Source organism: Thalassophryne amazonica, chromosome 11 (assembly GCF_902500255.1).
Source record: "Thalassophryne amazonica chromosome 11, fThaAma1.1, whole genome shotgun sequence".
Lineage (NCBI taxonomy): Eukaryota > Metazoa > Chordata > Actinopteri > Batrachoidiformes > Batrachoididae > Thalassophryne > Thalassophryne amazonica.
This window is the reverse complement of record NC_047113.1, coordinates 10,721,112-10,747,625: the sequence shown is the minus strand read 5'-3', so window position 1 is coordinate 10,747,625 and position 26,514 is coordinate 10,721,112. Positions and strand designations below refer to the sequence as shown.

The 26,514-nt window shown below is 41.1% G+C and overlaps 1 protein-coding gene across 1 annotated transcript in view; it reads left to right on the top strand.

Annotated features, from left to right (window-relative positions):
* The window catches only part of tenm1 (teneurin transmembrane protein 1), a 728,712-nt gene that overhangs the window by 78,024 nt on the left and 624,174 nt on the right, over positions 1-26,514 (top strand). Inside the window, 1 exon segment of the mRNA XM_034181415.1 lies at positions 20,402-20,667. Within this exon segment, the coding sequence (XP_034037306.1) occupies positions 20,451-20,667 (217 nt within the window). The 5' untranslated portion in view covers positions 20,402-20,450.

The following is a 26,514-nucleotide window of genomic DNA, read 5'->3' as shown; positions in this document are numbered from 1 at the left end:
ACCTTCCTCTGTCCAATTTCCCAATTTCTGCACATTGTAGTGGATGTAGTTTATTCTGTCTACGTTCTTATTAATTGAGCACCACCAACAGATGGAGCATTCAAATCCAGCTGCTATCTGATCAGCCGGTTTGTACTCATCAGGCACTCCTCTGGGGACTCCTATTGCGTCAATATATGTTGGATCTCCCACTCCTTTCCAATCTCTTTTTACTCTATGCCAATTTTCAGGCACCACAGACTTTAGGTGCGTCAGCAAGTCCTTGGCTAAAATGGGAATGGCTTTTACTGGGAGGAGTAGGGACACTAAAGCACAGTAGCCTGACACATTCCTAGGCAATCTGTCAAAAATTCTATTATCTCCACACCACCACCACACGTCACTTCGGCTGACTGGTACAAATGAACCGTTTATCTGTATTATTCGACTACACCACTTAGTCTCGTTCAGATTTCCCAGTGGTTTCCCTGTTCTGGGCAGTTTGATACAGGAGAAATTTCCCAAAGCTACCTTTTCTGAGAATATTGGTTTGTTTTTTACCGCAGCCGCAATGGGGTAAATGTGGTCCCATACTGAACAATTGTGGTTTCGGTGTATTGTTGTATTTTTCATTACCACCAATAGGTAGTCGTCCGATATCGCTGCTGGAATCACCTGTAAAATTGGTCGGGGCCCCATACATACTACGCAATCCTGTTTTGTGCTTGGTCCGCCATCAGGAGCCAATTGTTATTTTGTCCGCTAATTCCCGTAGTTACCAAAAACCAATCATCTGCTGACAGAGGCCCTTTATGCAAGCGGGCCTGCTTGGCTCTTACAGACCCCGGTCCGGGGAGAAGGTCACCCAGTATTGTTTGATTCGTGGTGTCTCTTGAGGCATTTGTATTTGGTGTCTTTGGGCATAGCACAATCTTCCAGCAAGGATCATACCCCGCTTTGTATGCACACAGTGCAAACGTGTGACATATCCGTTCGATTGGTCTGCTTATCGGGAATTTTAACGAGTTTATTGTGAATGTTACTGTTTTGGTTCGGCCGCTGACTGTTAGGTTTGATATGATATTTTTCCAACTATACGCTTCGTCTGTCCACCCATAGGAATTTTGTGGCCAGACGGACGGGTAGCCATTCGTCAGAAAGGTATTTCCCCACCAATGACTGGCACGGGGAAAACCCGTAGTCATGTAGAAATCATAAGCCAGCCATTGTCCAGGATCACCAATCCAGCTATCTTGTCTGAGGGCCAAAAAGGGTATCTGTACAACATAATAGATCCTGGGCGTGGTGTAACAGGCATAAAACCATTGGTAGGATGTTTCCTGGTCTTCACAAGGATTTAGTCCGCATAGTATCTGCCTCCCATGATTGTAGCAGGTTACTCCCTTTGAGGTAACCACACATCGTTTAACGCGGCGGATTGAATTTCCACTTGTAGTTTCGTCTGTTCTGGTTGTGATGTTCTCTACTTCCCCAAAGTCAATTCCCTTTTTCATTAATGGTGTCCACACGTGCATTCCCCATATAGTGACTGTTATGGCTCCTAACACTAATGCCCAGCAGCACAATGCTGTTTTCATCCATAATGGTGTATGGCGCGACATAGTCAGGATCTCCCTAAAGTCAGTGTCCTAAGTTTCTGGTCAGTGGCTTGTAATTTCTTCTGCTGATTTTCGTATCTGCCCTGGATCTTAACAGCAGAGCCATACACTATTATCAGACTTGCTCACTTTCCGTACTTACACTGGGTTTACAGAGATCACTTTCTTACAATGTGTTAAATGTATCCACGTTTGTCTTTCTCCTGTTTTTAAGGCTGTGGGTGTAGTGAGCAGTACTTGGAATGGACCTTCCCACTTAGGTGAGTGCCAGTGTTTCCTCTTGATGCTTCTTATCAGTACCCGGTCTCCAGGTACCACTTTAGGGTCGTCCTGTGGAGAGATGGGATCATCAATGTTTGAGGTCCTGTCCTTTTGCTTTTCCAGCATCGTTCTCATATAATCAGCTAGGTTTGCTTCTTTTGGTATTTCCCATGGATTTCTGAACTGAGGTAATCTGTACGGTCGGCCAAAAAGGGTCTCATATGGTGTTAATCCTGCTGTACTTGTGATGTTTATATACATTTTTACTAAGTCCACGCACTGTGTCCATAGTCTGTTTGTTTCTTCCATTGCCTTCTTTAGCCTATTTTTAATTGTCCCATTCATTCTTTCCACTAGTCCTGCGCTTTGCGGGTGATATGCACAGTGGTTTTTTAGGTTTATGCAAAACAGTTGTCCAATGTTTCTCACAACTTGGTTTACAAAATGCGGTCCATTGTCACTATATATTTTTTCTGGTATACCATACCTAGGTACTATGTCTTTGCACAGTGCTTTTGCCACTGTTAATGCATCTGCATGTTTTGTGGGGAAGATCTCGACCCATTTTGAAAATGCATCAATAATGACCAAACAAAATTCTTTCCCTTCACTTTTGTTCAATTGAATATAATCCATGTGTATGGTCTGAAATGGATATTGTGGTTCAGGGAACTTTCCTCGTAGAGGTCTCAAATTCCCTTTTACGTTGTGTTTTGCACATATTGCAGGCGTACATCCCTGAGCCTGGTTCTGCTGGAGGTTTCTTCCTGTTAAAAGGGAGTTTTTCCTTCCCACTGTAGCCAAGTGCTTGCTCACAGGTGGTCGTTTTGACCGTTGGGGTTTTACATAATTATTGTATGGCCTTGCCTTACAATATAAAGCGCCTTGGGGCAACTATTTGTTGTGATTTGGCGCTATATAAAAAAATTGATTGAATTGATTGAATTGAATATCATGCATGCTTTACAAAATTGTTTTGAAAAATTATTAAATCCAAATGTTGTATACACTGTTTCGATTTGTTTAATCATCCCCCCTGTCGAGACATGGGAAACACCATGGCTTGAAATAGCTGCCCATTTATACAAATTTTTGGGCAACACAGGTTTGTTAAGGGGTCACATGTAGAGACCGTCCTTGTTTTTGACGGCTCCATGTTTTTCCCATAATTTCCTCTCACTGTCCGGGCTTTGATTTTGCATTTCTACCAAGAGATCAGGTGTTACTTCAGTTGCTTTATCAATTGTAAGTGTGTTAGGATCAGCAACCACATGAAGATGGCCTTCAGCAGCAGCTTTTGCAGATTCATCAGCGAACGCATTACCTTGGGAAATAAGATCAATCACTTTTGTATGCGCTGCACATTTACAAATAGCCAATTGACTGGGTAGCTGGACTGCTTCTAATAATTTGGTGAGCAGAGTGGCATGTGTGACAGGCTTCCCTGTTGAAGTGACCATTCCACGATTTTTCCACTGTTGAGCGAACACATGCACCGTGGAAAATGCGTATTGGCTATCAGTATAGATTGTGACAGATTGATCTCTGAAAATTTGGCAGGCTACGGTGAGAGCTACCAGTTCGGCCGCTTGTGCCGACATGTTAGCAGGTAGCTTGACAGCTTGTAGGACACTATCATGTGTCACTACCGCGTACCCAGTCATCGTTTCTCCTAGATGATTTTTCTTTGAGGAGCCGTCCACAAATACCACTGTGCCCTCTGAAAGAGATGTATCTTTTAAATCGGGTCTACATTTAGATACTCGTTGGGCTTCCTCCACACAGTCATGTGGTTCTCCATCCACTGGGATGGGCAAGAGTGTGGCAGGATTTAATGTTGTGCAGCATTCAATAGTCAAATGGGTTGAGATAGGAGCGTAGCCATACAAGAAAGATGACGTGCTGGAGACAGAAATGTCATATTTGTTTGTAGCAGCAATGCTGACACTGCATGGGGTACTTTTAGTATTAATGAATGGAAAAGCACAACTCCGGCAGAACTCTCTATAGCCATAGAGAGCTGCTATTACTGCACGTACGCACGGAGGAAGTGCACAAGCAACACTGTCTAATTTGGAAGAATAGTAGGCAACCGGGCGAAGCCTTTCTCCATATTGCTGCGTCAATACAGAAGTCATAAAATGACCTTTGCAATCGACAGTTTGAACAAATGGTTTGTCATAATTTGGTAGGGCTAGAGCCGAGCTAGACACCAGACTTTGTTTGATTTGCACAAATGCCGCTTCCGCCTGTGGGGTCCACTTCAATGCTGTTGACATGGATGTACTTTCGTCATACATTAATTTCAAGAGAGGAGACATAATTTGTGCATAATCTGGAATCCAGCTACGGCAGTAGCCAGTGATGCCTAAAAAGGACATCATCTGCTTTTTTGTCAATGGCTTGGGTGCCTGGAGAATAGCCGTCTTCCTGTCTTGAACAAAAGTGCGTCCTTGTGCACTCAATTCATGTCCCAAATACTTTACTGTCGGGGACCACAACTGTAATTTGTTCTTGCTGACCTTATGTCCTTCCCTGGCTAGGTGATGTAAGGTGGCCAAAGTGTCTGTGATGCAGGTATCTTTGTCATGAGAGGCTATCAGAATGTCGTCTACGTACAAGAAAATCTGGCTATCACCTGGTGGTACAAATTTGGCCATACTAGCTGACATTACTTGCGAATAAATGGTTGGGCTTTCAGCATATCCTTGTGGCAATCGTGTGTATGTATACCTTTGTCCTGCGTATGTGAAAGCGAACCAGAACTGGCTGTCTGGATCAACCGGGACAGAAAAGAAAACATTACTAATATCAACGACAGTAAATACTTTAGCATCTGGTCGCAACGAATTTAACAACATGTACGGATCCGGGACACAAGGAGCTCTTTGAACAACATCATTGTTGACAGCTTGTAGGTCTTGCACCATTCTCCAACCTACGGAGGGAGGAGCCTTTTTTACCGGAAAGATAGGTGTGTTACATGGTGAATCGGGGCAGGGGATCAAGACTCCTGCCTTCAATAGATCTTGTATTACTGGTCGGATCCCTTCCGTCGCATCAGGTCTCAAAGGGTACTGCCGGACACATGGGCGATATTCCGTTTTTGGTCTAATTTGCACTGGTAGGGCTCCTTTTACTAGCCCTACATCAGAGGGTCCTTGGGACCAGAGGGTAGGTGGAACTTCCACCAACCTCTGCTCATCCTCTGGATTCAATAAATATGATCATGCTGTCTGTTGAGGATTATCGCAATGGTCAACACTACTCCCTGCTTCCATTGCCTCTGTGGGTTTGATTGAAAACGTCCTCGGGGTGGGCCTCTAAAACGGCCCCGCCCACGAGGTGGTCCGAATTTTCTGCCTTGAAAAAAGACTTGGCCTTCCTGCCATTCAGACTCATCAGAATAGAAGGTAGTCACCTGTTTCCTTTTTGGGGCTGCCTTTTTTGTTTTCAGATTTCTTTCTGCGTGTATGGCGTGGTCTACATACTCTTGTAACCCAGCTGTTGGGAGCGTTATCATGTGTTTGTCTACCCATGCTCGGATATCTGATCTGGAGTTGGCATGGAGTGCATTTTTCAATTGTTGTTCATACACGCTATCATTTTTCAGTGGTAGAAGACCACTGTGCACTTTAAAAACTTTTTCCATTCGATGTCAATAGTCTTCGAATGGTTCATCATCTTTCTGTTTTGTGCGATTTATTTCTGTGTAATTTGACTTCTGCTGGTATTTCTGCTTAATTCTCAGCAGTAGTGCGGCCAATCGATCTTCCAATTCCTGACTATCATGGGCTAATGGAGTGTGGTCTGCCTTTGCAGGATCCCAATCTCCTTTTACATCAGCCCAATCCTTTGTCACAGTTGCCATTATGACTTGTTGAACTTCATCCCCTCTAAGATTGTAGGATTTAACCAAAGCGGTTATGTCAATAATGTACTGGGCTACATCTTCTCGTGGGGGAGTTACACCTTCCACAGCTGCCTTAACGTCTGCTTGTGTCCAAGTTCGGTACACAAGAATAGTTCTTGGTCCTGACGTATGTGGATTTGCCACATGAATCATTGGATAGACTCCTGATCCACCTGGTTCCTGATCAGCCGGTGGGGCTGATGGTCCAGGTTGATTTTCTTCATCTTTTAGTGTTTTGGATCGTGTTCTCATGACGTGTTGTGTAGGGTCTACATATGATGGGGATTGTCCCTGCGGTAAATCTGGATAGAGTTTATTCTCCTTTATTTCAGCTTCTGGCTGACTGTGTTTTGTAGTATCCAATTTTACTACCATTTCTACTTTTGGAGCCGCAGGCCCTGTCTCATTATCTTCTTGTCTGTGAAACATCACGTTCCCCTGCTCCTTCTTATCATTTACTGTTTCTTTCTGTCTTTCCTTTGCTTCTCTAAGGCCCTTCTTTCGTTTCTCAACTTCTCTTTCCCATGCTAAAATTTCACCTTGACCCTCTTTTTCTTTCTTTTTCTCACTTGTTCCACACTTTTTCTCAATACTGTTCTTTAGTTTAGTTAATGACTCTTTCTGCAGGCGTCCATCAAATCCATGATCTTTTATCCACTTATCTAAGTGTTTTGTTGAATTTGGATCAATTTTATTCATGTATATCCAATCTTTTGTTTTTAGATCGTCCCAGGACTTAGGTCTCTCATTTTTACTGTTAGATTTTCCCATTTTGTGTTTTCAGAACGTTTTAGACCAGTGATGGTTTTGCCCCTACAGGGTCCTAATCCACTGGTGTTGTTACAATCACAGGGTAGTAATCAACTATTCTGAGAAGTGCGTTCCCTTTCGCCACCCCGGAGGGCACGGGAAGGCCTTGCCTTTGCTTCTTCTCAAAACTTACTACTTACTTTCCTGTGAGATTTTCATAGAGGGGAGTCGAAGTGACTCCACACTCTCATTCAGTCACTTTTATTACACTCACACACAGTTATTTTATTTACACAAATACATAGAAACACTTTTAATAACCGTACGCGTATTCTTAGGTCAGGGGAGCTCGCCCTCCCGTGGAATTTAACTAATGTCCTGCATTAGGGGACTCCACCATCCCTGCGAGGTTTAACTGCCTTTTCACTGTGCACTTATTTCCCTGTTTAACCGTGACTTTCTGTCACTATTTCACTATTTCAACATTTCTATTTTACGCAGCCTACTGCCACCATTCACAACAACAATTTTATCAGAATCAAATTCTATACTCACACTCCGTCGGTCTCTTTCCCTCTCGGTGATCCCGTCAACCTTTCAGATCCCAGCCAACGGATTGAGCCAGTCCCGTCAAAGGGTCTGAGTTACCTTGGCCAAGGATTTCTCTGGTGTCGATCACGCTCGCTGGATCCGTCAGGTCTGTTGGGATCCCGGACAAGCCCCCCAGTCTTTGTCGGGTTTAGAATACTGTACCTTTGATAAGAGGAAGAGACAACCAGGCAATAAAACAAGTGAGAGATAGAATCCAATTTAACCTCGCGAGGAGTACAGTCAGGCTGTACACCAAAGCTACACTAAAGTCTGGCCTGCGCTCCCGCTCTTTTTATTTAGGACTTCCCTACATACATGGGCGGTACAGCTCCTGAGGGGAAGAGTGATAGCGCGTGAGCTGTTGCCGCAGAACTGCTGATTGCACAATACATTCAGGATGTTCAGAACCTTTTTAATCTTGGGCTCGGTTAAGATGTGTTTAAGACATCTAACGATTAATCACACTTCTTCTGACAAAAGGACTGATGTATCACAATCACACTGTGGTTGGAACATTCAATTCTCTATTCTTTATCTTACTGCTCAGCTTCGGCTGCGTCCTGCATGAGTCATCTTCACATGTCCTAAAAAGAGCTTAGCGTGCACACAGAGATACCACAACTTGCAGAAACACGTCATGTCACATATCTTAAGTAACCTTCACCCATCACATCAGTACAATACACTTTATCAGAGCAGAGAGAACTACGTTCTACCAGAGCAGAGAACACAAAACATGCATGATAAAATGAAACAGTGTATCTACAGAATAACTCCAACAATCTGGATCCCTGAAAATGTGGAAAATATCTAAAATTTGCAGGGGGAATGACAGAATAACAAAGGCCTCCCACACTCTGGTGAAATGCCTTTCACATTTTCTGGGCCAAGCTCATTGACGAAGTTGTGATCCAGTTTTAATCATGCGGCCATAACAAAGCAAAGTCAGTAATGACATTAATAAACTCCAATACAGCTTGCATTACATGACTCGCTTGAATTTGGTCCTCTGATCTCTGTGAATTCTAGACAGTAATTAGTGGGCGCAATGGTAACTGGAGCCACTGCAGGTCCGAGTCAAATACTGTAAGAGAGTAAGGCTGAATCACACAATTTTAAATGACAAATATCTGAATCTATCTATCTATCTATCTATCTATCTATCTATCTATCTATCTATCTATCTATCTATCTATCTATCTATCTATCTATCTATCTATCTATCTATCTATCTATCTATCTATCTATCTATCTATCTATCTATCTATATCTATCTATCTATCTATTTGTCCTTCTATCTATCTATCTATCTATCTATCTATCTATCTATCTATCTATCTATCTATCTATCTATCTATCTATCTATCTATCTATCTATCTATCTATCTATCTATCTATCTATCTATGTCTATTTGTCCTTCTGTCTATTTGTCCTATCGATCTGTCCTTCTGTCTATCTGTCTATCTATCTATCTATCTATCTATCTATCTATCTATCTATCTATCTATCTATCTATCTATCTATCTATCTATCTATCTATCTATCTATCTATCTATCTATCTATCTATCTATCTATGTCTATTTGTCCTTCTGTCTATTTGTCCTTCTGTCTATTTGTCCTATCGATCTGTCCTTCTATCTATCTATCTATCTATCTATCTATCTATCTATCTATCTATCTATCTATCTATCTATCTATTTGTCCTTATATCTATGTATCTGTCTATCTGTCTATCTATCTATCTATCTATCTATCTATCTATCTATCTATCTATCTATCTATCTATCTATCTATCTATCTATCTATCTATCTATCTATCTATCTATCTATCTATTTGTCCTTATATCTATGTATCTATCTATCTATCTATCTATCTATCTATCTATCTATCTATCTATCTATCTATCTATCTATCTATCTATCTATCTATCTATCTATCTATCTATCTATCTATCTATCTATCTATCTATCTATCTATCTATCTATCTATCTATCTATCTATCCATTGTGGGTGTAATAAGAGGGAACAAAGGAGAGAAAAAAGAAGGAATGGAAGATTTAAAGCACTGTGATGTGACGTGGTTCACTCGTTGTCACATTGTATTAATTTGAAATCGAGCAGTGAAGAGTACATTACTTTGTAATAAATTATAGATTGGAATTACTTAAAAAAAAATGAAACTGCACTTACTGTTACTGCATAAAGCACTCAACAAAAATATAAACGCAACACTTTTGGTTTTGCTCCCATTTTGTATGAGATGAACTCAAAGATCTAAAACTTTTTCCACATACACAATATCACCATTTCCCTCAAATATTGTTCACAAACCAGTCGAAATCTGTGATAGTGAGCACTTCTCCTTTGCTGAGATAATCCATCCCACCTCACAGGTGTGCCATACCAAGATGCTGATTAGACACCATGATTAGTGCACAGGTGTGCCTTAGACTGCCCACAATAAAAGGCCACTCTGAAAGGTGCAGTTTTATCACACAGCACAATGCCACAGATGTTGCAAGATTTGAGGGAGCGTGCAATTGGCATGCTGACAGCAGGAATGTCAACCAGAGCTGTTGCTCTTGTATTGAATGTTCATTTCTCTACCATAAGCCGTCTCCAAAGGCGTTTCAGAGAATTTGGCAGTACATCCAACCAGCCTCACAACCGCAGACCACGTGTACCCACACCAGCCCAGGACCTCCACATCCAGCATGTTCACCTCCAAGATCGTCTGAGACCAGCCACTCGGACAGCTGCTGAAACAATCGGTTTGCATAACCAAAGAAATTCTGCACAAACTGTCAGAAACCGTCTCAGGGAAGCTCATCTGCATGCTCGTCGTCCTCATCGGGGACTCGACCTGACTCCAGTTCGTCGTCGTAACCGACTTGAGTGGGCAAATGCTCACATTCGATGGCATTTGGCACGTTGGAGAGCTGTTCTCCAACGAAGGAGATGTGTTGCACTGCATGAGGCAAATGGTGGTCACACCAGATACTGACTGGTATCCCCCCCAATAAAACAAAACTGCACCTTTCAGAGTGGCCCTTTATTGTGGGCAGTCTAAGGCACACCTGTGCCCTAATCATGGTGTCTAATCAGCATCTTAGTATGGCACACCTGTGAGGTGGGATGGATTATCTCAGCAAAGGAGAAGTGCTCACTATCACAGATTTCGACTGGTTTGTGAACAATATTTGAGGGAAATGGTGATATTGTGTATGTGGAAAAAGTTTTAGATCTTTGAGTTCATCTCATACAAAATGGGAGCAAAACAAAAAGTGTTGCGTTTATATTTTTGTTGAGTATATTTTGATTCTATTAAATGTGCAAACATAGCGATTGGATTTTTCAGCTGTCTTTACTGATACTTCAAGTTGCTTTTATTTGGTTTATCATGAAAGCAGTATTATTAAAACAAAGTAGTCCTTAATACAGTATATTCAACTGTACTTATCCTCTGAAGCCAATTAATTTACAGATCTGAAAGTTGTTGCTAAAAGTATGGAGATGCTGTCAATCACTAGGCCTTTTGTTAGGGCTATGCTACATTAACTTCACCTCACAATGTGTGAAATTAATGGATACATTCATGGAAGCTGAGTTATTTTTCATTTTAAATATATGGAGTCATGATTTATTCAGCCTTTGAGAACAGCAAGTAAAAGTAATTACTGTTGTTACGGCTATAGACTGTATACAGTGCCCCCCAAAAATACTGGAACACTTTTTATTTCACACATTTTAATTTGTTCAAATCTCTACAAGTTGATATAAATAAGTTACAAATATAAAAGCCAAGTAATGGATCACTTTTGTGTAATACCTGTAAATAATTAGTTTTATTGACAGATTTCTTCAGACAGGTTAGATGATGGATCCATGAACATTTCTGAATATGTCTTGATCTTTATTTACCTAAATTATGAAGAAATACAAACAGTATGGCACTCTATGGTAAATCTGTGTGGAGTGGGCAGTTCTCAAAAACTGTGATTGTGACTGTGCAAGAAGGAGAAGAGTGAGGAAAGCCACCAAGACAACCCAGACGAAGTTATAGGCTTATAGGCTGTGACTGGAGAAATTGTGCATTGTGCATGTTTTGCATTTTGGATCACCAGCGAAACAGCTTCATGATGAAGTACTATAGAGGAGGATTTTCTTAAAAAGAAGACCTGAAAGTTCAGCTACAATTTGCCAGAAGGTACATCTGAGATGCGAGCATAGATTTGATGTTTTGGTGAAAGAAATTCCCACCTCAACAACGTAATGGCGTGTCATTTATTTTGTCTCACAGGTTCGAAAACTCATTGACTTCAAATCCAGCTCAGCACCGTGGGCAGTCAAAAACACAGCAGTCCCAGTGCGAAAACATCAGAGAGGCCACGTCTCTGTAGCTCTGAACCGCATGCACATTAGCGCATCCTGAAATGCACAACACAGAGCACTCGAACCACAAATGACAACCCATGAATTATGCCCACAATGTCTATTACATGTTGAATCCACCACATATGTCCCCCCAGAATTCACCATAAACAAAAATAACAAATGTCATTGAGGGGGCAGGTGAATAACTCAGCTGCAATGACTAATCTGCACTGGAGTGTCAGAGACACTGTGGCATAAGGCCTCCAGTAAGGAAACCCTAGGCATCCCCCGGGGAGCCTGGGCTGAGTAGGAGGGTGCCCCTGTCTTGGTCCCATTTTTCCTCCTCTTCTTTTCTTTTATGCTCTCCTGGGCACCAGACAGTTTGGGTTGTTTTGACTGTTGACTTGTTATTCACGTAATTATTCACAACCCATCAGACAGTTTGGGCCATTTTTTTTTAAGAAGTACTTATCAGACACTTTGGGGGAGGGGAGGGGACGACGAGGGAACTATTATCACCATTATTACTTAATAGGCTTTGCTATGCAGTTAAATCAATATGGGCTTATATTTATTTTATACTAAATAGTACTAACTAGTTTTAGTATAAATCATTTGTGGCGACCCCCCGGATTGACCCCGTCCTTAGCAATTGACTATACTCCCGATAGGCTGGGCTGGGCCTGGGCGGTACTACACCTTTATGTATATTACTGCTCACCATTCAGTAATAAAGAAGGAGACTAAATGTTAACAAATAAATTATAGCAGGATTTATCTTAAAATTCATTGTGTTGTTGGATTTTGCTGGATTTCTTTTTTCGTTTTGTTTTAATCACAGATACTCGTTAGTACGGGTTATTTGTAGCCAAAGCTTGAGCGGTGTTTGGGGGCTGCATTGAACAAGCAGGGAACATTGTCCGCTGCATAAAATGTGACGCTAAACATGAGCAGGCAGTCACCAGAGGACCACAAGAACCCACCGGTGTGTTCAGCTGTGTGCCTGTAGGAGGAAAGTCCCCCGAACCCTGACCTCGTGCAGGTGAGAAACATGCTACCGTGTTACTGGGGCTCCCGCTATGGGGAGAAAAGGCACGTGGCACACCTAGTGGAACAGTTTTTAATGTCGGAAGAATGACTGGGTTCACTGCATGACTTGTCAACAAATCACTGTATAAACATTTCATGTCTGCAAGCAGATGAAACATGTAACGTCTCATTTGCTGACAGGTCCATTTTGCCAGTGACACATTTTTTTTTCATTATACCTCTGTACACCCCCACAGTGGAGTTGAAGTGAAACATTTAAAACATGTTTGTACAGAAGACTTTTAGCTTCAAGTCAACAAATTCATCAATTATCCATTAACCATTTTGGAATTGTAATTATTTATCTACATAGGTCCTCCATTTTGAAGTACTTTACTCACAGAAATATTTAACCCTAACTTTTAAGATTTATGTAATTTTATTACATGACAAATTCCCATTTACTTTTTTAGGTAATTTTAATACAAACCTACCAAATAAACCTTACATCATGCATATTCATTACTGTAATAAATCCTATTTATTTGAAATGCATAATCCTCAGATTTATGTATTTAGTATTAATAAAATATAATTACTCTAAATAAATAATAATGACTATTCATTTAAAATACATAAAGTATATTGTTTGAAATGCATAATAATGATGTTACCTATGCCATTTATCTTGTATAGGTAACATCATTATTATGCAATTCAAACAATATACTTTATGTATTTTAAATAAATACTGTCATTATTATTGATTTAGAGTAATTATATTTTATTAATACTAAATACATAAAGCTGAGGATTATGCATTTCAAATAAATAGGATTTATTACAGTAATGAATATGCATCATGTAAGGTTTATTTGGTAGGGTTGTATTAAAATTATCCAAAAAAACGTAAATGGAAATTTGTCATGTAATAAAATTACATACATCTTAAAAGTTAGGGTTAAATATTTCTGTGAGTGTTGGACAACCTAAATATTTACAAATTATCACTTTTACAGCCAGTTTTTTGTACACAAGTCAAAAGATAAATACACAAACATTTCCAAGTCAATAAATACGTCTTGAACTTCATTTATGTCAGTCATTAAGAAATACAAACAGGAAGATACTTTTTGGAGAATCTGTCCACAGTAGATAAAACGTTTTGTTTGTTTGTGTTGGGAGCTGGTAATTTGTTGGTGTTCAATGACTATGTTGTCAACTGTGAAACTGATTCTGAGTACAAACCCCAGTAGATGCGAGTTTTCTCTTGGCTTTCAAAACTGTTGTTCAAGCCACATAAACTGCTGTTTCAGTGCCCTGTGATGTGCTCCACATTTTTCATTATTACACCTGCTAAATCACTCTCCAAGTATTTATTTCAACTACCAATGTGTGAGGAAATACATGTCGTTAATTCATGACAGCTTCAGGACTTTCTGACTTTCAGGTGCACAAAAAGTAAGTAAACAGTCTTTTACGGTGTTTATTCGATATTAATGTGGTTACCCAGTAAGAATAATATAATGGTGTACGTGGATAGTCGGCACAAATCTCACTAATTATCTTTGCTGTATGGCCAGTTGTATTTTATGATATTGGCAGGAAAGTCTGCCCATTAAATTTTCACAAATACTAGCATATCAAAATGTCAAAATCTACTGCTCTCATTCAAAAAGTATGAAAATAAGTAATAAGTAAGAAAATATGTACTCGACTCATAGGTACTCATAGAGAAATACATTTTAATGCCTTTCCATTGACAGAAAGTTTCAGTATTGCTGTGCTGTTGTTTGAGCTCCCTCCTTAGCTGATACTTTTGTTGCTACAGTACATTGAAAACCTGTGGCCCATAAACAAGGGTTCTCAGCTCATCAACTCCACCTCAAACAGCCAAACCCTGATCGACTGTTGAAGTCTCTCGTTTCCACTTGCAAGCTGTTTCATATGTTGCCACCATTTGTTTATGTGCCTTGATCATTGAAATTCCCAGCAGCCACTGCATTCGCAAAACTTTAAAGGGTCGTCTCTGGCTGTGCTGTAGAGGACAGCTGCTCTGGAAAGTCTACAGTGTGCAGGCTGTTACAGGCAACCAACAAAGTTGGCAAATGCCTTTTTTTGTTTTGGTTATGCATTATAAGAGGCATCTGAACCACAGCCAGTGAAGAGTGTGTCAAAATCCTGTAGTCACAAACTGTGACCTTTTAGTTAAAGCTACAGTATTTAGGATTTAGTGTCATCTAGTGGTGACTTAGGCTGGGCAGACACTGTACGATATTTTCAATCGTTGTACTTGGCTCCAGCTCAAACTGTGCGACAAAACCCCAGGGGTTAAAAGTTCAGAGCACACGATTCATGTTCTCACCGGACCCGGCGCCACGAGGGGGCGTCATCAACCTCGCCCCCTCGGATATGAGAGTTATCAAAAATAAAAATAAAAAAGAAAGAAAAAGAAATACTGGAAAATATAGCGCCTTGCAGTTTCGCTGATTTTTTTTTAGTCCAATTTTGCATGCTTTTTTTTTTTTTTTTTACAGCGCATTGTGCTCTGCATCCTCATCAAGCATGCTGGTGTTCTGTTGAGATGACGGGACACCTGTTGTGGCACCGTGAAGGGAGAGTACGCGCATTGTGTTCTGCGTGTCTGTTTATAAGAATCTTCTCGCCCAGAAGAAAAAAGAGCGCCAACAACTACCCATAACTGTGTTCTTCACTTGGAAAAAGACACCTGCAGCGAGGTGTGAGTGGAAAAAGGCGCGACAGTGATGTGGCGCCAGGACAAATAGGCGCGATCAGAGGAACTGTGAAATACTGGTCAGTCACTATTAATAATTTCTTACGTGTCCAACCCCGTAGGTTGATCGGTAAAATTAAATTTGTTAGTTCTAAAAGCCATCATAATTATTTATAGGGAAACGTTCTATTTTTATTTCTCAAACAAATGTTTGGGCCTGAAAACAGGTTGGTCTTATTTTTCTACTAAGGTTTGAACTTTGAGAGTGTTTACACACAAGAGAAAAGTGAGAAAATGTTAATGCCTGTCTGAGAAAAGTGTATAAATTGTGTAGTGAGGGGTTTTACAGCCTTAAAATGTCTATAATAATTGTAAAAAAATAACGCTGACTACTTCGCGGATTTCGCCTATTGCGGGCTATTTTTAGAACGTAACTCCCGCGATAAACGAGGGACCACTGTATATCTACATGAAAGGTTTATCTTTGACCCGTTGTGTGACTGTCATGACCAATTGCGCTGTGTTTGCGCTTGTGATGGAGGGCTGTATGTGGAGTTAATCTACTGTCTCATGTCGTTTCTCAGATCAGTTGGTTTGGTTTTGTGGTATGCAGGAGATCACTTGACCGAGGGTCTATACGTTCAAATAATAATTTAAAAAATACTGTCATCACTCTTTACTCTTAGTCAGTCTCTTACAACGGTGTAGCCTAAATACACGAGCTTTCCAGGAGTGCACCCAATTCATTACGCACGCTCAGAGGCACGTACCCTCCGGTGCGCACTTTTTTTTGGACACTTTTTTTTCTGTGATAAACTCATGGCCCCCTTAATATTTTTTTCCTGGTGCCAGGCCTGGTTCTCACACTGTACGGCCTGATGCTCTGATGCGATCTGACTGCTCACATTGTATGTTCAAAAACCACATGTCGGAAGCTTATTTTTCTTTAAAAAAATATATTTTTTCATGCATATCACCGCGCACAGTGAGTGAAATCAGGTGGGGAGACTGAATGTATATGTGCACGCGCGCGCAGACAGCAACATGATTCACCAGAGGACAGTAAAAAAAGAAAACATAAACATTCATAACAGGTGTTGGTACTTACACTGTTGTATAAATAAACTATATTTCATACGGAGTCTTACAGCTGTGCAAAGTGTAGCAACTTACTCCCTCATCTGTCGTAAATCCTGTTGTTGTCTGCTGTGTGTGTGCGCATATACGTTCAGTCTCCCCCACCTGATTCCACTCACTGTGCGCGCTGATAGGCATGTACTTTAATATGATATTAGGTTATTGCGATTTTTTTGCAATAAAAAAAAAAACACAAAACTTTACATGAGATCACTGTTTGCTCTCTCCGGTGTTTGCTCATGGACAGTGCGCAAAGTAATCAGTGCATAGACGCTTGTAGCGCTGCTTCAATGGCGTGGAACCCTCACGAGTCACGACGGCCGACCAAAATATCAAACAGGTTTGATTTTCACCGACCATATGATTCCCGATCGGGAGGTGGTCGTGAGATGTTAAACGCAGCTCGTTACTCCATGTAGACTGCACGACGCAGGACGCACGATTAAGCTGAAACTCGGCACGATCCAAAACATTCTCGCACAAGTGAAGAATCGGCTGAAAAAGGGCCAAAACTTGCACAGTGTAAGCCCGCCTTTAGCAGATTACATGATGATTTTATTTCCCATTCTTGGTTCTTTAACAATGGGAATTCATGGTCCTTTGTGTTGTATTGGATTTAGTTGTCATTAAATTAAATATAAATAGGGTGGCACAGTGGCTTAGTGGTTAGCACTGTTGCCTCACAACAAAAACAGTCCTGGGATTGCTTTCTGCCTTGTTTTTTTTTTTTTTCTGTGTGGAGTTTGGATGTTCTCCCCGTGTTCAGGTGAATTCCCTTTGGGTGCTCCTGCTTCCTCCCACTTCAAAAGACATGCCTATTAGGTCATTTGGACAGTTTAATTTGACTGTAGGTGAGTTTGTGGGGAGGTAATGGTCTAGTCGTTAAGTGCTGGGCTTGAGGCCAGAGGATCCTCAGTTCAAAACCCAGCCTGTCCAGAAAATCACTAAGGGCCCTTCAGCAAGGTTCTTAATCCCCAAGTTGCTCCCGGTGTGTAGTGAATACCTTGCATGGCGGCACCCTGACATCGGTGTGTAAGTGTGAGCGTGAATAGGTGAATGTGAGGCATAATTGTAAAGCACTTTGAGCATCTGATGCAGATGGAAAAGTGCTATATAAATGCAGTCCATTTACCATTTTTTCTGTGTATATGTGGTGTCTTATTCAGGGTGTACTCTTATCCCAATGACTGCTGCGATAGACTCCAGTTCTCTTGTAACTGTTAATTTGATTAAGCGGTTATAGAAAAAAAAAATTGAGGTATAACAAATTACAAACAAACAAATAAAATTTAGTCAGAAGTACCATTTTTTTTTTTTAATTGCCAGAGCTCATTCAGCCAGTCAAAATGTTTTTTGTTTTTTTGTTTTTTTGTCAGATCTTTCTCCAGCAGAAGTTAAATGAAGAGACACAAGTAAAACTTACAGAGAAAACGACAGATCATCCAGATCACTACCCAAATTTAATGAACTGTTCCTTCAGCCAAGAACCAGCTCTCCATAAAATTTTATCAAAATCTCCCTACTGGACATCAGGACAGTGACATAACTTCCACTCTCTTCTCTCGGTTGGCATGTAGGTAAAATTTATAATAAGACTAGTTAGCAAATCATTAATGTTCTACACCCTGCTGTACAGTGACACATTAAAAACTGATGAGCGACATTATGCAAAACGTATACTGAAGGTTTCGAACATTTCAGTATTAAAAATTTACTTGAATATTATGGTAATTTTTCTAACATCCTTGTACTTTTCTAGGCCTCCTTTCTGTGAATAGTGGCTCGTATCGAGGATATGGTGTTTCCTCAGCTCCAAGGTGGTTATTTCTCAATTCCAAATCTGGGCATGCGGTGTGCTCAGGTGGCACATGCTGACTCGTTCTACAGAATGCATGGGTGTCTTGTTTGAAATGAGCTTGGCTCTAGGAAACAACCTCCAGGTTTTCACATCAAAACCAAGAATCAAACCCCCTAATGGGCACCCCACTGTGGGCTAGAATTAGTCAGAATAACCCCTGCCAGCAGGCTTACTTCTCTAAATGCAGGAGCCTTAACGGCAAGTTAAAGGGTGGAAAGCATGCAAAGGTAGGGGAGAAAGAGCAGCGATTAGAATGAAGGAAGAGGAGGAGAGAGCACAGGTGGCCTAGCAGAGGGGAGATGGATGGTAAAAGTGGATTGGAGGAAGGAGAAAGATGGAGAAAAGATAGGAAAGGGATTAACGAAACAAGGGGTGTGTCCTTGAAGAGGCCAGACTGTGTTTAAAGTGTGCATACATTAATTTACAGATTGCATAGACTAAGTACAGTAATCACTAGATCGAGTGTGCAGCCGTGCTTGCATATGCACCAATTTGCATGTATGTGCACATCAGCGCGTGTGTACACATCACAGTGGAAAAGGAGGATACGGCCGTACGCGCACGTTTAAGCCTTCATTCTTGCGTGTAAGGGTATGACAGACATAAAACGGGACGGAGAGCCTCTGTAGTAGCAGACAGCAGTCAGTGCCTGCGGCAAGCTCAGAGCTCACAGGGTAACGTACACTCACTCCTTGCTGTACCAGAGAGAAGGTGACACTAGTCAATCCCTTTCTGACAGGGCAGCTGAGATAATAGCAGGCTTTGATTCAACGCAATAACTCCTGCCAATCAAAATGAACATCGTCATGATTGCAGGGAACCACAAGAGTTGTGTGTGTATGTGCTTACTGTACCCTATGCTGCAAAACAAAATGTAGTCCTATTAAAAGATCTAGTGTTGCTGTGTTGAGAGAAGACGGATTGATGGAGACAGCCTTCACAGATCATCTGGGCTATGAAAATGTCTGCAGGGTGGGTGACGCAGTGCACGCGATGAATGTGCAGAAGGCATGGCCCATTTTGTCTTCTGTCAGGGGTCAGCAGGTGGTCTGATTCTGGGTGAGTGTGTGCATACAAACCGGTGCACATGTGTGCATGCATGTGAGAATGACAAGGGTGAATTTGAGGCCAGGAGAAGGACTCTTTCAGGTGGAATAAAAGCGTTACGGCAGTGGTAGAAAGGTCAGCTGTAAAGTTGTGTCAGACTCGTGGTGATCACCCTGTGCTGCAGATCTCTGAGGTATTGAGCAGGCACGCTCTAATGGCTTTGATATATGGACTACAGGACTCCCTGAAGAGGTCAATACCATAGCACTTTGTCTCTATGAGCAATGACCCTCTCAAGCTCCATTTAGAAGCTTTATATCTGCAGGAAATAGGCTGGAAAGGCCTCAGGCTGAGCACAGTGAAAGCCACCTAATATGAATGAAGTATTTTCTAATCACTCCTTCTGTGCTCTAGTCTTTGTCCCAATCAATCATTAGTTATGGTTTGAAAAAAAAGCATACTGCGCCGGACGTTATCAGAGGTAGATTTTGAAGTGTTTGAAAACGGAACAAGAGAATCTCAGCAGAACCGAGCTGAAAGAGCCGATTTATCATGAATCAGTTTGGGAGGGATAGTTTAATGGTGTTTCATCATCACTTTAGCATGTGTTGAGTCGCGGTGTTAAATGACAATGACAGACACGGGGCTCGATTGCAGATTTGTTGATTTATCTGCAGCTGTCTGCAAGAGTGATAAAGCTTGAGAGAGAGAGAAAAAAAAGAAACCGCAACTAAGGGAACGTAGATGTGCTTGATGCTATCTGATTTCTTTTCAAACACATCTCGACATAATGGTCACCATCGCAGTCCCTTCTGAACGTATTGATTTGAGACAAACCTTTGGTGTGAAATATGAAAGGAGCCAAATACTGTTTATGAATGTCTGCTGTAATTGGAATGAGCAGATGTTGCAATATTGTTCCTCTGAGTTCAATAACGGACTTCTTCTGCTATTTTTCTCCTCTATTCTTACTTTTCATTCCCCTGTTTCCTTTCATTTTCCTGCACTGGCCCATCTTTCTTCCTCCCTGCTGTCCTTTCCTCCTGCCTTCACTCCCTCTCTCCTCGGAATTTCCCCTCCATATCTCTCACCTTGCCCACCTCCAGTGCTGTGTGCCGTGGCTGCGCTGAGTGACTAAGTGGAGGCCTGCAAGCCATGGAGGAGATGGACAGTAAACCCTACCAACCATTGTCTAAGGGGCGCCATGAAATGGAGATGTCCTACACCAGCTCATCTGATGAAAGCGAGGATGGCCGCGCCCACCACCGCTCTTACACCTCACGTGAAACCCTGCCTGACTACACACACGAGCTGCGTCTCACTCTTGGTTCACATCGGGAGAGGCAGAGTAACTACAGCCAACCCCAGCCAGGTGTGACACAGGGTGCAGGCATACAGCCTGTGCTTCATTATAGTCCCATTCCCACTGTCACCACTTTTGACCACAACACCACAGCTAGCTTATCATGACAGATCCTCAGGGTAGTCTTGGTGAGTCTGAGACACTCTTGATGAAGGCGTGTTTCCAGACATATGATTTTTGACCATGACACTATAAATCAAGTCAGGTCTGGGAGCATGCATGGGTGCTGGTCTTCGCTGCATCCACAACACCACAGAACCACCTTACATCCTGGATTGCACACCAGAACCAATAAATCATGGCAGTTCTTGGTGAGAACTGAACACTCTTGAAGTCCTGAAGGTATAAGATGCCACAATGATAGTTTTAGAAGTGTTTAAAACTTGTTAACTGTCATTGAACATGTATAAATCCTCTTGCTGTCATCCTGCAGGTTGCCTCCATCTTGAAGGCAATACTAAACATTTTTAGACAGGATTGTACCACGATAGAGGCTTCATAATTCATGATGGTTCTTGGATAAATTGACAAATTGCCTTCTACATTATAATAAGGTACTGGAGTTGTTTTTGAGAAGTCTTGCTGGAGAAGTTGGTTGGACACGGTGAAGATTGACCATGACAACTGTGACGTGTGTTCATTTACAGTCTTGGCCAAACTTGTGCATGTGGGAACGGGGCTTAAAAGTGAACCTGTATATCCATGCACAACTGGCCAGGAAGTTTGACACAAATGTGTAAAGGCACACAAAAACACATATAGACACACACACATCCACTCACATTCACTCAGAGAGGTCCTTAAAAGGCCCTGTGTGAATTCCCTATTACAGTCTACAATGAGCTAGAAGGACAGTTGGAGGCAGCCAATTACCTCTTCTCAGCAGAGGTGATATTTCTCTCCCACAGCTAAACTAGGTCAACCCCAAGCCTCTCTGGCCTCACCTGGGGTGGAACACCTCCCTTCATTACATTCACACTCGGAGATACAGTCATGTCGGCAGACATACAGACACACTTTGACACATACACACTGGAAAATTCTCCCCTGCTGGTGACAGGAGGAGAAATGGGCCGGCGTGTGCCGTGATGGATGGCCTTTATGCAGGTCATGTGTGGTGTTAAGATAGAAGTTGTACCTCATCAGGGGCATGCTGTTGTGTAGGGTGATCAATACTCGGTGCACTGTCATGTTCTACTATCCGCCAAACCTACCCACCATGCTAACGAGACTATTAGCCATTCGTAACAGGTACACAAACCTCTCTTGGGGTTTTGAGCTTTGAATGCCAGCTGCTACGGATTTTGTCACATTGTATAACTACATGAACTGTCAATAGCCATTAATCATCATCATGTTGTGTTGAGGTTTTCTGGAACATTGTCACGTCAAGGACCACTTGGGTTTTTCAACAATTGCTCAACCTTTCTGTTTTTTGCAACAAACAGCATCCCCCAACATCAGTGTCATATGGTGAGGTGCACAAGACCCCCAAAGCAGCCTTAGAAATGTCAATGGCAGCCTGTTCTGAAAGGCACATCTGCTCGTCTTTGGGCAGCAGAGTTATATATAGTATACCCTACCTAAGTAACCAACTGTTAAGGGGGGACATTGCCTCCAGTGACGTTTTTAATGGATTATGGTGTTCTGACAAAAATCAGCCATTTCACTTCTTAATACCTCACCCCCTGTTCCTCACATATTCTTTTTTACCCTTATCCTCCACATCTTGTCCTGTCCTCCCATCCTTTATTCTGTTCCTTTTTTTAGAGCTCTGCATACTATTAGAATATCTTCAGTTTTACGCTGTTCTGCCATGGCCCACAGTCATTTCATGGAGGCAATTTAAATAAATCACCTATAATAGGAGATCCATGTTCAGCATATGTATAATTCAATGATCATTTCTTTAAGAATTTATGTATTTTCTTTGAACCCTTTGTTGGAACCTTTTGTCAGTGAATGCCTAAAGTAATAATATTATGTGAAATTATCCACTTTGAAATGCATGTAAGAGAATTTAGGGGTGTTTGGCTTTTCATATACTGAATGATGGAAAGATTTTAAAGCACATTGAATACGCCTCAAACTTTTTAAAATAATGAAAAGCTGTTGTCTGATGTTTAAAAGTACCTTTAAAAGTACATAATTGTTGTTAGTGATAAGACTGCATAATGTCGTTGAGATGCCCCGTGCAATTCATAAGAAAATGTGTAAGAAACACTGCTGGCCTGGTCAAGATGTACCCCATTGTTCACGTAGTGACCACTGGGATAGGCTACAGTCCCCATTGACACTTAACAGGACTAACAAGGTTGAGAAAATGAATAATAATAAAAAATGATAGATAAACAGACAGAAACAGTAAGACCACAGTGTATGTGGGGAGGCATTGTTTTAGACCCTAATGTGCCCATATGTCCATGTACATATGAAGAAAATAACTGAAAGAGTTTTGATCCAGTTTCAGCCAGACTTGATGGAATAACTGAGGTGTAGCTAGGGACAAAGTGATTTGATTTGGAGAAAAGTATTTAAAAGTCAAGGTCACAGGGCGAGGCCCAATATTATATATCGGAGATATTTAGAATACCTATTCTGAGGGACTGATTACAGATACAATGATTGTTACTATTAAACACTAATACAACCCCTGGCAAAAATTATGGAATCACTGGCCTCGGAGGATGTTCATTCAGTTGTTTAATTTTGTAGAAAAAAAGCAGATCACAGACATGACACAAAACTAAAGTCATTTCAAATGGCAACTTTCTGGCTTTAAGAAACACTATAAGAAATCAAGAAAAAAAGATTGTGGCAGTCAGTAATGGTTACTTTTTTAGACCAAGCAGAGGAAAAAAAATATGGAATCACTCAGTTCTGAGGAAAAAATTATGGAATCACCCTGTAAATTTTCATCCCCAAAACTAACACCTGCATCATACCAGATCTGCTCGTTAGTCTGCATCTAAAAAGGAGTGAACACACCTTGGAGAGCTGTTGCACCAAGTGGAGTGACATGAATCATGGCTCCAACACGAGAGATGTCAATTGAAACAAAGGAGAGGATTATCAAACTCTTAAAAGAGAGTAAATCATCACGCAATGTTGCAAAAGATGTTGGTTGTTCACAGTCAACTGTGTCTAAACTCTGGACCAAATACAAACAACATGGGAAGGTTGTTAAAGGCAAACATACAGGTAGACCAAGGAAGACATCAAAGCGTCAAGACAGAAAACTTAAAGCAATATGTCTCAAAAATTGAAAATGCACAACAAAACAAATGAGGAACGAATGGGAGGAAACTGGAGTCAACGTCTGTGACCAAACTGTAAGAAACCGCCTAAAGGAAATGGGATTTACATACAGAAAAGCTAAACGAAAGGCATCATTAACACCTAAACAGAAAAAAACAAGATTACAATGGGCTAAGGAAAAGCAATTGTGGACTGTGGATGACTGGATGAAAGTCATATTCAGTGATGAATCTCGAATCTGCATTGGGCAAGGTGATGATGCTGGAACTTTTGTTTGGTGCCTTTCCAATGATATTTATAAAGATGACTGCCTGAAGAGAACATGTAAATTTCCACAATCATTGATGATATGGGGCTGCATGTCAGGTAAAGGCACTGGGGAGATGGCTGTCATTACATCATCAATAAATGCACAAGTTTATGTTGATATTTTGGACAATTGAAAGGATGTTTGGGGATGATGAAATCATTTTTCAAGATGTTAATGCATCTTGCCATAGAGCAAAAACTGCAAAAACATTCCTTGCAAAAAGACACATAGGGTCATTGTCATGGCATAGGGTCAATGTCAATGAGCAGATCTGATTTGATGCAGGTGTTAATTTGGGGGATGAAAATTTACAGGGTGATTCCATAATTTTTTCCTCAGAATTGAGTGATTCCATATTTTTTTTCCTCTGCTTGGTCTAAAAAAGTAACCGTTACTGACTGCCACAATCTTTTTTTCTTGATTTCTTATAGTGTTTCTTAAAGCCAGAAAGTTGCCATTTGAAATGACTTTAGTTTTGTGTCATGTCTGTGATCTGCTTTTTTTCTACAAAATTAAACAACTGAATGAACATCCTCTGAGGCCGGTGATTCCATAATTTTTGCCAGGGGTTGTATTACATATATCACATTTCTATTGGTCAGAAGACCTTTGACCTTAGGTGACCACAAAAGGTTAAAGCCAAGGCCATTATTGTTTAATTCAAATGGTTTGGGGGCCAGTATGGATTAAACCCGGTGGAAGGGTTGTTTATTTGTCAAGGATAAAATGGTTCAATTTTAGGCAGATCAGTCACATGTAAAGAGGACACGGAATAATATATAAAATTAAATATTTCATGCAAATTAAAAGCATTAATTTGCATGACGCAGTGTCAGACATGTTGAGGTACTACATTCTCTGAGTGTCTTGTCTTTGAGAGTCATAATTTTGTGAGTGATATACATATTTAAAAAATGTTTTTGATGGAGGAGCAAATCAATTTAGATTTCCTGTTTTTTTCAAAATACGAGGTCTTTTAGAAAAGTATCGGACCTTTTTATTTTTTTCAAAAACCTGATGGATTTGAATCACGTGTGCTTGCATGAGCCAACCTTGAACCTTTGTGCGCATGCGTGAACTTTTCCACACCTGTGATTGCATTATTTTCTAGTAAGCAGCCTTTGTGTGAGGTGTGTGTCGTGCGCTTGGCGTTTTTTCATTCCAAGGAAAAAGACGGAACGACTGGAGCAGCGCCGCATCAAATTTTGCCAGAAACTGGGCGCCAGCCAGGTGGAAACCATTCGGATGATTCAGATGGCTTTCAGTGACTTTTCAGTCGTGTGACTATCCGAGAAATTGTGGAAGAGGTGGGCATGTCACAGCATGTCCTGTGAGACTTCAACACGAAGGCTCTTTTACTCTGCCGTCAGAAGCTTCAGGAAAGAATTTTGCCGCCACTCTTTTCATGGCAAAATCTTCTTTCACAGTGGAATGTACCGAAAAAGTGCTGATGTCCACCTCTTCCGCAATTTCTCGGACAGTCACACGACGGTCCCGCATCACCATAGTGTTCACTTTGGAAATGATCTGGTCATTTCAGCATGTTGATAGCCGACCGGAGCGTGGCTCGCTCTCCACCATTGTGCAGACGTCTTTAAACCGGTTGTACCGCTCCTTAATCTGTGTGATGCCCATAGGATCATCACAGAAAGCCACCTTTTTCCTTGGAATGAAAAAATGCCGAGTGCTTGACACACACCTCACACAAAGGCTGCTTACCAGGAAATGATGCAATCGACAGGCGTGAAAAAGTTCACGCATGTGCACGAAGGTTCAAGGTTGGCTCATGCAAGCACACGTGATTCAAATCCATCAGGTTTTTGAAAAAAATAAAAAGGTCCGATACATTTCTAACAGACCTTGTACTAGGGTCCCTAAAACTTTTTGCGAAAACAAAATCTGCTCATAACTTGCATAAAAACATCAAAGCAGTGTGTCTGGGGCAAATATTATATTTTCTTGCAGAAATACTAACAAAAGTTAAGTGAAAACAGATGGAAAAAGTCCATTTTTGGTTGTCTTCAGTGTGATTGGCATTCAGAAATGATTGCCAGTTGTGAGTCAAGCTGGAAAGCGTAAAGTCTTTCAACAAAAACAAAATTATTTCTCCTTTTGTCATCTGCTAAAATGCTGTGTTGTATTTTAAATTAAATTCAAAACACATGGGTTTGAGAGCTTTTCGGTTTACTGTCGATCTGTGTTTGCTGCCACAGGGAAATAGCCTATTTGCTCCAGAATTGCCCTCTTGCAGCCAATTTGAGCTAAGCAGTGGCTGGTGGTGGTGACCA